Source organism: Dryobates pubescens, chromosome 4 (genome assembly GCF_014839835.1).
Source record: "Dryobates pubescens isolate bDryPub1 chromosome 4, bDryPub1.pri, whole genome shotgun sequence".
In the NCBI taxonomy this organism is placed as follows: Eukaryota; Metazoa; Chordata; class Aves; order Piciformes; family Picidae; genus Dryobates; species Dryobates pubescens.
In genome coordinates, this window is record NC_071615.1 from 38,873,846 (window position 1) to 38,886,030 (window position 12,185).

The 12,185-nt window shown below is 40.6% G+C and overlaps 1 protein-coding gene across 1 annotated transcript in view; it reads right to left on the reverse strand.

Moving 5' to 3' along the window:
- Positions 1 to 10,050: 10,050 nt before the first annotated feature.
- MEOX2 (mesenchyme homeobox 2) overlaps positions 10,051 to 12,185 on the reverse strand; it is a 54,334-nt gene continuing 52,199 nt past the window's right edge. Inside the window, exon 3 of the mRNA XM_009903067.2 lies at positions 10,051 to 11,348. Coding sequence (XP_009901369.1) covers positions 11,124 to 11,348 — 225 coding nt within the window. The 3' untranslated portion in view covers positions 10,051 to 11,123. The remainder of the gene's footprint in view (positions 11,349 to 12,185) is intronic.

Here is a 12,185-nt window from a genome sequence, read left to right on the forward strand (position 1 = left end):
ACACATGAGCTTGAGAACACAAGAGGAAGTCCTTACGAAAGGAAAACTGTTCTTCGTAGTTGAAGACTGGTAGTTCAAAATCATCCAGATGTCTCGGGGTTGATCAAAAATGTAACAGAGCTAGATACTCAATTACTTACAGGACTGCTCTTTATCTCAGTGTCATATCAGCCTTTTGTAAATATTTTGTCAAGGGTTCTGCCTAAGGCTGGGGAGAAAGCTGGATTACTTTCATCACTGATAAAGTAAGCAATGCAAAGCCTTACTGTAAAAAGAAGTAAATGTGCCTGTGCTTTCCTCATCCTCATTTTTTTAAACCACTAACAATATCATTCATTCTGAATGCCAAGACTGCAAAGAGTAAAAGGACTATTTATTCAAAAGACCTTCTGAAAATGGCATAGGAAATAGGAAGCCTTGCATTTATACTGGTAATCCCTCACCTCCTAACAACACTCATCTGCTAGTGAGAGAGAAGTGTTGTAACATCTGGCTCAGTGTGGTGAGTTTTCATCTTCTATTGGGAGGGCTGATGTCATGTAAAGAAAAGAGGAGCAGACTAACCATTGTAAATGAGAGGCAGCAGCAGCGCTTATCCTGGGAGCTGGGGTTCCTGCATGAGTTGAATGGCTGCCTGCAGCCCCCATGTGTTGATTCTGGCCCATTAACCATCCCATTAATCTTCAAAAAGCTTTAAAGCATGAGTGTTTTGGAGAGCGAATATAGGTGAGAATTTGCAGGTGTCATTCACACCATACAGCCATCTTCCACGCTCTTTTCAACAAACAGCTTCCCAAGCCTGTTAAAGCACAGAAGGAAATTCTTTCCGCTACCTCTTACCCCATTTGAAGTTTCTGAGATCATCAGGATTTGTAACATTTTGCAAGATGGCAGCGCAAATGTAAAGGAACAGAATGTCAGTTTATAAGAATCAGGAGGATATTTGTTTTGGAAAATGTCTACACTTCATTCATCCCACATCCTTTAACTTTCAATTTCTGAGTGTCACCACAATAAATACTTCTGACTGAGTCACCTCAATCCTGTATCAACCAACATTTCAATTCCCTGTAATAGTCGGTTCTATTCTTTTGGGAAGGAACAGCATACAAGAGCAGGGCAATTTGAGGCAATTCGAAGGTTATACCATGCTTGACACCTGACTTCACTTTAGCAACACCTGCCTGAAGAATAATTAGCAGGCCACTTTTAAAGAAAGAACTTCCATACACCACAGATGGCATTTTTCATACCAGACAGGCAATGATGTATGTTGGAAGCGAGCCAAACTGTCTGCAAAAACTGTGAGAAATTCAAGACAGACATCTGAGTGGAAGGAAAGTTTTACCTTCCTCGACACCCCTACCCCCCTGCAACCATTCGGGAACATCTGTTCAAACCCAGCTCTCTATATAATGTGCTTTATTTTTCTTATCTGCTAATGCCACAAATTACAGGAGAAGGAAAGCCGCGTAGCAAGCTTCTTTTATATTGGTTATGAAACCTACGATTTAATAACATAATGTGATGATTTGCCAGCTATGGAAATCCCATCTCATAAGACACTTATTAGAACCAAGAACAAAATTTTCTTAACCGGCCAGTAATATGGGGCCCTAAACTCACATTTCCATAAAGTGGTCCCAATTTTCACTGTGTACTCAAAACTCCACTGAAATCAGGATACTGTGTGTCATAATGGAGGCACAAAGTCAACAGTCACTTTGGAAATTATTGGCTAATGTCTTAATCCTGGACTGTTCACTGATTTGTATGAACTTTCGTGTGTACTTTGGGCTAAATCCAAATCCCTGTGAAATCAATCGTAATCTTTCCATTGCCATGGGTAGGCTTTAGATGAGGTCCTTTGCTTCCTTAGAAGAATCTGTACTTCTTTCTTGCAAAAATACTCTATATAAAAGGAGCCCTGAAAACCCTTCATAACGTTGTCAGCTGAATCCAATGTCTTTCACAAATAGGTTAAAATCAGAAACGCAAGAGCTCCGTGTTGCCCTCAGTATTGCTAATCAACTAAACAGTTCCAGTGAACAGGTATAGAGGTGAGGATTGCAGAATTATTTGCAATGTGTTGTAATTCCAAAGTAGGGCTTTCTTTCTCCCCTCATAGTTTTCTGCTCTCTTAAATGCGTTTCTGTGGTGATTGCATAAATTTTTTCTCAGGGCACTTTTCAAGATAAATTTTTAATTTGGGAAAATGCCCATTTTGGTATTTTCTCAGCTGTGCATGTGACTTTCTTGGCAGATAATGTGGTAAGCATTCAGAATAGGCATATTTCTGAAAGCCCTGCAGTCCATCAGCAGACATAAGTAACACGTACGGTGCCTACGTACGTATTCATGGTGAGACTGAGAATGAGATTCTGTCCCTAAACACTAAGTGACATTTATAGATATTTGCCAGGTTCATTGCTTCATATGGTTGTAGAGCACACTTTTATGAGACAAAACCCATGATATTATCACAGAGTCACAGAATCACAGAATGTTAGGAGCTGGAAGGGACCTTGAGAGACCATCTAGTCCAACCCCATTGCCAGAGAGGGGTCACCTAGAGTAGGGGACACAGCAACGTATCCAGGTAGTTTTCAAATGTCATCAGAGAAGGAGACTCTGCAGCCTTTCTGAGCAGCTTGTTCCAATGTTATCCTCACAGTGAAAAGTTTTTCCCTATGTTCACTTGGCACTTCCTGTTTTCCAGCTTGCACCCACTGCCCCTTGTCCTATCATTGTTCATCACTGAGAAGAGCCTGGCTCAGTCCTCCTGATGCTCACCCTCCACATCTCTACAAATGTGAATTAGGTCACCCTTCAGTCATCTCCTCTCCAAGCTAAAGAGACCTACCCCCCTCAGCCTTTCCTCATAAGGAAGATGTTCCACTCCCTTAATCATCTTTGTGGTTCTATGCAGGACTCTTTCAAGAGGTTCCCTGAGGCCCTTCTTGAACTGAGGGGCCCAGAACTGGACACAATATTCCAGATGCAGTCTCATCAGGGTAGAGTAGAGGGGGAAGAGAGCATCTCTCAACGCACTCACCACACCCCTTCTAATACAAGCCAGGATACCATTGGACTTCTTGGCCATAAGGGCACATTGCTGGCTCACAGGTTAAACATGACTTCCCCTTGGTAAAAGCATGTTGACTTCTCCCAATGACCTTTTTATCCTTGATATGCCTATACAGCACCAAAGCTAAGTTTCTCCACCATCTTTCCAGGGATTGTGATGAGGCTGACTAGTCTACAGTTACCTGGGTCCTCCTTATTGCCCTTTCTGAAGACTGGAGTGGCATTTGTTTTTCTCCAGTCCGCGGGCATCTCTCCTGTTCCCCATGACTTACCAAAGATGATAGAGAGTGGCCTAGCAATGACTTCTGCTAGCTCCCTCAGCATCTGTGGGTATGTCCTATCAGGACCATGAATTTATGCATGTCCAGATTACTTAACTGATCCCTAACCCAGTCCTCATCAACCAAGGCAAAATCCTCTCTTCTGACTTGGTCTGTGGCCTCAGGGGTCTGGAGCTCCTGAGGACAGTCCCCACACTATAAACAAGAGACAAAGAAGGCATTCAGTAGCTCTGCCTTCTTTTTATTCTCTGTCACCCACCTCATTCAGCAGTGGGCCTACATTGCCTCTAGCATTAGCTCTGTCTGCAATGTATTTAAAGAAGGTCTTTCTGTTGTCCTTGACTTCTTTTGCAAGGTTTAATTCCAAGGAGCCTTAGCCTTTCTAGATGCCTCCCTACATCCTCTGACAACAGTCTGATATTCCTCCCAAGTGGGTAGCCCCTCCTTCCGTGATCTGTAGACTCTCTTCTTCCACTAGGCTTTGCCCATCTGTTCCCTGTTTAATCATGTGGGTCTCCTGGATACCTTTCTTGATTTTTCTACCCTTTCAGATGTTCTGATCTTGAGCCTGGAAGAAGCGGTCTTTGAATGTTAACCAATTATTTTGGGGTCCCTTTACCTTCTACTTCCCTGTCCCATGGGATTCCCCCTAGGAATTGCTTGAAAAGGCCAAAGTTTGCCCTGCTGAAATCCAGGGTTGTGATCCTGCTTGGCATTCTGTTCCTACCACAAGATCCTGAATTCAACCATCTTGTGGACACTGCAGCCAAGGGTGCCCTCAGCCTTCACCACGTCAACCAGACTCTCCTTGTTAGTGAGTACAAGGTCCAGCATTGCCCCTCTCCTAGTTGGCTCATCCACCATTTGTATCAAGAAGTTATCATCAATGCACTGGAAGAACCTGGCTGGCCAGGGAGGCCTTCCAGCAAGTATCTGGGTAGTTAAAATCCCCCATGAGAACCAGGGCCTGTGACTGCAAGGCTGCTATCACTGCCTGTAGAAGGTCTCATCAACTTCCTCATCCTGATCAGGTGGCCGGTAATAGACACCCACAACAGTATCACACATCCTGGCCTGCCCCTTCATTCACACCCACAAACTCTCAACTTGCCTCTCATCCACCCCTCGACAGAACTCAATACATTCTAGTTCTCTTTCGCATAAAGAGCAACTCCACCACCTTGCCTTGTTGACCTGTCTTTCCTAAAGAGGACAGAGCCATCCATGACCAGTCATGGGAGCTGTCCCACCATGGCTCTGTAATTGCCACCAGGTGCACAACCCCTTGACCACACAGAGATTTCTGATTCCTCCTGCTTATTCCCCATGCTGCACGCACTGGTGTGCAGGCATTTCAGGGAGCAAGCTCAGCACACCAAGCCCATCCTAGAGGGCTGGGAGGCCTCCTGGTCTTCATTAATACCAGAACACTTGCACATTGGTGCAAACCCAGATACAACCCCAACCCCTTCAAATCTAGTTTAAAGCTCTATAAATGAGCCCTGATAATTCTTGTCCTGGGACCCTTTATCCTCTGCAAGATAAGCCTTTCCCATGTATTACTATCAGGCCTGGTGTCTTACAAAACCAGCCATGATCAAAGAACCCAAAGCCCTGCCTGTAGCACCAGTGCTGGAGTTGGGTACATATGGTCTGGATCCTTCATCACCTGCAGCTGGAAGGAGGGAAGAAAACAAATAACTTGCTCTCCAGACTCTCTCACCAACTTTCCCAAGGCCTTGAAGTCTCTCTTCACTCCACTTAGACTATGGGATGCAGCTTCCTCCCCACCTGTCTGGAAGGTCAGTAGCAGGCAATAATCTGATAACCACATCAGGTTGGCAAGTTTCCCACTCATATCCCTGATTCAGGCTCAAGGAAGACTACAGACTTCCCTATGGTGAGGGACACCCCAGGACATTAGGTTCTCTGTTCCCTTTAGCCTTAGGATTAAGGGTTAGGGTTAAGGAATAGGAGGGTTAGGAGTTAGGGTGGGGGTTAGGGTTACAGCTAGAAGTTAGGGTTAGGTGTTAGGTTTCAGGTTAGGCTTATGACTAGGTGTAAGGTTATTGGGCCCTCATTTCCCTGTTTTTTGGTTACATGAAATTTCCTACAGAAACCAGTTATTGTGCTGCTTAATTAATGGATCAGTGAATCTGAAACTTGTCACTAATTTAAAATAACACTTTACAACATTTCTCTTAATAGATCTTAATTTTCCAAATTCACAAAAAGAATCCAAAGGCTAGCAGAGAAATACTTATAGACAAATTCTCTCGCTTGATATCTATCTAGGGACTAGTCAAATTTCTCTCCTACATGTCCAAATATTTAAATTCAAGTACATAACCTTAACAGATATAAACATATTATGTAAAACATTCTAAAATAATTGCATTGGTACAAAAATAATAGGACACTCTGGAAGGAACAGGGATGTGGCAATATGCTTTATCCCAGTCACTTCATCCTCTGAAGAGAATGAATGGCCTTTGAATTATTATTTCATGTTCTGGCTTGTATACCTTTTCCCCTTTTCTCAAGTCTATGTTCTTGCTTTGAAGAATCACATATTTACTTGGGTTTTTTTGGTGAACCCTGTTGGGGAAAGGAGTCTGGGTCACAAGGGCTAGAAGAGGTTTTCATAGAGAGCATTCAAAAGCCAAATAATAGAACCACATTCTTACAGCTGTCTCACAGATTCCCTATGATACAAGGTGGCCAGCAAAAATTAGTTGATTCCCTTGTCTTTTATCTATCAGAAAGGCTATTTCAAAACTTACCTTTCTTTAAAAACTCTTTGGAGTCCATCTATGGAAAAAGACTGCAAAGAAGGGAACTCTAATTATTTTCACACTGCAGCTATTACTTAACAAGCTCTTCATTAACAGTGTTTTCTGGGGTCTTCTCTATTGATTGATACCAATCAAGTCTACTGCCCAGGTGATTTTTTTGTAACTGAAAAAACCCTACATTTTCACCAAATTTCTGCAGGCAGGAGAAAAACAACAAGGGCTAACAGACCTGCATGACTTAGACAGAAGTAATACATGTCTTAGAAACTTCTAATACATTTGCAGTTTTTACAGATGACTGTGATAACCTCTTATTATGCCATATGGAGGCCATACCTAACAGCCAAGGGCCTTAAATTACATTGAAACTGATTCCTAAGCTGCAGCTTTCAGCTGTGAATGATGTCAAAAGCCTATAGGCTTAAAATTAAAATTAGTAGAAATATATAAAAGCAAATGAGCTCTAGTAAGTCTGTATTAATCTGAGGTGATAATGTGCATCATCACTGAAGCCCTGTGCCAGTTATTGCGGGCTATCAACTACATTGCCTGTTTTAAATCGATATTGACAACAGGTTGTGTACAGAATTCCCCCTTTCAACCCTCACACATTACATAATGATATTAAATTACAGCACATAATTGGTTAAACATTTTCTTTAAAATGTCCTGAATCTTGTAGCTGATCTTAAATACTGCATGTACTCTATTAAATACAAGCTCACCCAGGAGACACAAACTGACTGAAGCCAGGAAATTCTAAATGAAGGCTCAAGCTGACATTTTGTCCCTAACTTATATAACTGTGTTTCCTCATAGCTACTAAGAGTGCACATCCTAATGGTGTTTCTTTCTTTATTTGTAAAAATAATATTATTGCAGCAGTCAGAGCCTTCATTTAAGAAAGCAGGTCACATAAACTACCTTGAAACTTGGCCTGTGGTGGAAAGACATAGGTACAGAATCTTTTCTTCTCGTGGTCCTTTTTTGACTGTTTTTGATTCTGATGAAAAGAAAGTAAAGAAAATATAAGCACTTAATTAAATTTCCATACTGCTTCCAATTTGTGATTTAATAAAGTTCAGCCAGCTTGTAATGCTGTTATTTTAACCACACCTCTTGACCAGCTGTTGTCAAGATAAATCTGGAAACAATGAAGCCATAGTAAACAAAAACACAAAATAAAAACTCAGCAATGATAAGGGAAGAGAAAGAAATCCTCCAAATAATACATAGCCTTGTATTCTAGAGATAGCAGGAAGAAGAATTCTTAACATCCATCATGTTGAAAATTAAAACTGTTTGACAGCTCTGCCTGTTTGCAGTCAATTGTATTTTCTGTGTCCTTTCCCTGAGAGTACAAATTTCTGTGTCTGGCTCAGCCACATGCTAACAACAGAACATCAAAGAGAAGTAGACCTTAGACAGATACAGCATCAAAATTACTGTAACTCAAAAAAACACATCATCAGTCCTGAGAAGCAGCATTTGCTAACAATAAGTCATCCAAGTTGATTAGCCACTATCCCATAACAGGAACTAATAAAGGTAAATAAACCAAACTAGGCTTCATCACATTTCATTCTACCACCAAGTGCCTGCACAACTTTGGGCAAATCACAGTCTCAGGGCTTGATTTTGTCTATCTGTGAAATGGTAAAGTATTAGCTATAGCACATGGCTAGATTGGTAAAAGAATCCTCTGCAGACAGGTAGATGACAATGAAGATAACCCAAAGCTATTTCAAAAGACTTTATGCATAGCTAAAAAACTGTAATAAAAAGCCATAACATGTAGCAGCAGGTGATTGATCCCAGAAGCTTCCATAAAACAGTTTTTAAGTAATTAGGTTATTCAGAACAAGATGAGCCATCACCTGCTTTGATAGGTCCTGAGCAATCAGCTAATGACCAAAGGGCAGTTAAAGTGTGAAGAATTTGTTGCTGCTGTGCATAGCTTGAATATGAGCTAGGCCAAAACTGGAAGGAGTGGCTAGCTGCTGCCAATATGGGATCTCCTCACCATAGTGCTCTTACCACTGGTATACCCACAAACCAGGTGGGTTTTTTAAAAGCCATCAGGGGTCTTTAAATAATCTAAGAGATTACTACATACACTTAGCACCTTACAGGGAGGTGCTTTTAAAGCATCAAGAAAAGCAGTTTTGCTAATGTTTTTTTCCCCTGTAATAAAAAGTTACATTATTTGGTCCTTTGTTGGAAGAGTCATTCAATTACCTAAAAAAAATTTCCAGTTTCGGTTAAATGTGGGAAAATGGCAGAATACTAGCTTTCTCAAGATGAAAAAATTCTTTGTGGTAATGAGATTATTGTGGCTCACAGGTTGCCATTATCACACTTGCTGCCTGCTCCCTACTGCAAGTGTCTCTGACAGAATAATATACCAGTCAAAATGCCTTGGGCTTGGAACACAGATAATGCAAATAAAGCCCTTCCATTTGTTTTGTACAATGTTAGCTCGAAGTTGTCTGATCCCTTCTCAGATTCAGCCTTAAACTTTTTATTAAAAACAGCAACAAACAATTCTGCAAACCTGAAAAGATATTTTTGGCAGAGTATTTGAAAGACACTGATCTTCCCCCCTCTTTACTGGCACAACAAGCGATGTTATGTTTGACTAAATGTTGGTAAAAGGCATGATTTGAAAATGATGCCTTCTTTTCAACTTTTCATTCTAATTTTTCATTGTGAAATTCAGCTATATTTCATTTAAGACACAGAAAAATCCAGCCAAGAAGGAAAAAGTTTAGTCTGAATCTCTGGGGATTTTTTTTTCCTGTTTAGATAATCCCTACCACCCCCACAAAAGACTTTACCATCCAGCCATGAAATCAAAAATATTGAAGCCAAGTAGTTGGCTTGCTTCTCTATCCTACTCCCATTCTCAGAAAGTTTTTTTATGGCAAAGGTATCTGAAAAAGAACTTTGAAACAAATACAAAACCCTTTAACTGCTGGAATCCATAAAATGCTCTGAAGCCTTTAAAGAAGTTAATTAGCCATTGTTTGGATATTTTAAACTAAAATGATCCTGACAACAATTAATGTGCAAGAAAGATCAAACCTGCAGTGAAAAGACTTGGGAAACAGACACAGAGTTCTTGACTGCCTTTAACTTTTATGATGCTCTACTGCTCCACATAGCAAAGCTTTAGTGAACACTGATAAGCATTTACTAGGATATGCACATTTCTTGCTTACTCTTTCTTTCTCTCAGCTCCTTCCATGACACAACCCAGTCCAATTTAGATCCAAATTTTTGGGAGATATTTTGTTGTTTTTTCTTTTCCTCCCGAACAGCTTTATCGAACAAAGGCATTTAAATATAAGTATTCATCCTTTCCTGGTATTTGTTCCCTTTCATCCATTTCAACAAGGTCCAACAAAATAACCCTTTATACTTACTCTGAATCTGAAAAAATGGTTGACCAGGGTCTTGTTGGTTTTGGCTGAAGACATCATTAGCTGCTAGGTGCCTTTTTCCTGCTAAAGGAAAGAGTTTCCCAAACGGATCAAGGTAGAAGGTTTATTCAAGATTAAAAGCCTAAATCTGAAAATATAGCTTTATGTTGTCCACAGAAAAAGTTCTGAGAGACCTGAAAAAGGCAGAGCTGCTTAGGACTTTTATAAAAAACATTTTAAGTATCACAGAATCACAGAATGTTAAAGGTTGGAAGGGACCTCCAGAGATCATCGAGTCCAACACCCCTGCCAAAAGCAGGATTACCTAGGGCAGTCCACACAGGAATGCATCCAGGTGGGTTTTGAAAGTCTCCAGAGAAGAAGACTCTCTCCAGAGAAGGAGACTCCTATGAGGCATCCTATGAAATCACTGTTAGACAGACCAGAATTATTTAAAAAGGATTATTTATTAAACATATTTCTTTACAAAGTACAATCAATGGTTTGTGTTAAATTTGGGAGTTTGATATTTGCCTGTATGTACATAAAAGCTTATAACAGAAAATGTGTCGTGATTTTACACATAGGACACAATACTGAATTACTTTCATAATTTGATTTCAACCAACATAAGCAGTTGATAATAAGCTTGAGCTCATCTGCTGGGGTTTTTTTTAAACTGAAGATGAAGCAACAACATTTCTGCAGAGTGTCAGTATTTATCAATGTACTCAATTATGACAAAGTAGAGATGAATAATCCTTTGGGAAGTTTCCACCGAGCATAAGTGGAACAGTACAATTTTTGGCAGGTTAATGGATTATCCTTATGATCCTAAAATCATTTTTTGCAGTTAAAAGATAAGAAGAGTTGAGGAGCTAGGTAAGTTTAATAATACCCTATTAGCAGCAGTTGAAAGTAAATGCAACATAAGGTTTGTTTTGTCTGTCATACAAGGATGTGTCCTAGCAGACACTATTGCGTTGTTCTCTACTTGAACAGAAGTATCTGCATGTATTGTATGTCTTTGGAAAAACAAAACAAAAATAAAGAGACAAAAAGCCATTTATTGTCATGAGTGACTATTGCCATCAGCTAATATGAATGCATTGCTAAAATTAGTGAAGACAGGAAAATGCTGTAAGGTAAATATATACAGAGTTAAAATACATTTCTTATCCACTAGATAGTGATTTTGTGGCACTGTGGTTTTTAGAATATAACGTCTGTTGAGAGCAATGTAATTTTCAGTGCAAGCTAAAGCAAAAATACCTGCCCGCTGTCATAAACATGACAAACAAATCTGGAATGTTCAAAGTAAGTTCATCTTCCACTTCTCCACTCTTGAGGCACCTTTAAGACATGGCACTTACTGTAAACCATCTAAAAATCAAGAAAGGCAGACACAATAGGCCTGAATTTTCTGTGACAACTTTAAAAATCACTGCCAGAGTCACTTGCATACGTAAACGATGCCTGTGTAAGGCTTGCCAGCAAAGCATCTTTCCTGAGAACGGAGCTGGGACACTCTGTGTGTATCATAAGTGTGCGTGCTCAGAGCTGTGATCGCTGTCGTGGCTGTCGTCGTTCGCTAGTGAGTCCCCCGTGTGCTGGAGACCAGCTGCCCCGATGCCAGAGAGCTCGGAGGGGAGCAGTGTGCCCTTTTTCACATTCACCAGTTCCTTCTCCCGGGCTGCTGCCCCTTGCTGGCCCCCTTTTACCCGCTTCCACTTCATTCGTCTGTTCTGGAACCAAACTTTTACCTTCACAGAAGAAAGAAAAAGCAAGAAAATGAAGATGGTGTCATCAAAGGTAATTAATAACGATCTTCCTACCTGTAGCACAATGCTTGGCTTTTTTTCCCTCTTTTGTTTTTCAAATGTGCAAGACACTGCCTTTCTCCCTGCATAATAAAAAGCACAGCAAGCCTTCCCTGAGGAGTAGGTGATCCAGTTTTGGATAGGACACGAACCCTGAGGATGTGAAGATAATGACTGCAAAGGAGCGAATGAGGTTACCACAAGAAGGCAGCTGGGCTACCTGCAGCAAACAGTTCCACAGGGCCTTTTAGAAAACGTCAAGAAGTTGACATATTCTTGAAAAATGGATTAATGGCATTTCACAGGCAGAGAAACAGGCAAAATGGTTCCCATCAAGGGTCTGCACAGAAGAATCCACCTTTCGTGTAATAGGAAGCCTAGGCTGATGGCAGGGACCTGTACTGCTGCCCCTTTACAGTGCTTGTAAGTACCCTTCAAAGGAGGGTAGTCACTTTAGAAAGGAACTTGCACTGAAAAGTTTGCATTGATTTCTGTTTGCTTGTTTCTATAACTAGTGGAGAGTTTCAGGTGGACCTCTTTAAAACCACTTTTTTTTTTTTTTTTTTAAATTACTTGCTGAAGGCTTCAAAACTTACAGCTTCCCTGCCTATTTCACAAGTGTTTTTAAATGATTCTAGCTGACTGACCTTCGATTCTACTACATGTAGCCATAGATCCTAGTCAAATTTTTCAGACAAGTAAATATCCCCAAAGCCAGGGGGCAAGGCATTTCTAAATCTGAGTCAAAATCAGCAAATATATTCAGACAAAAATGGAAAA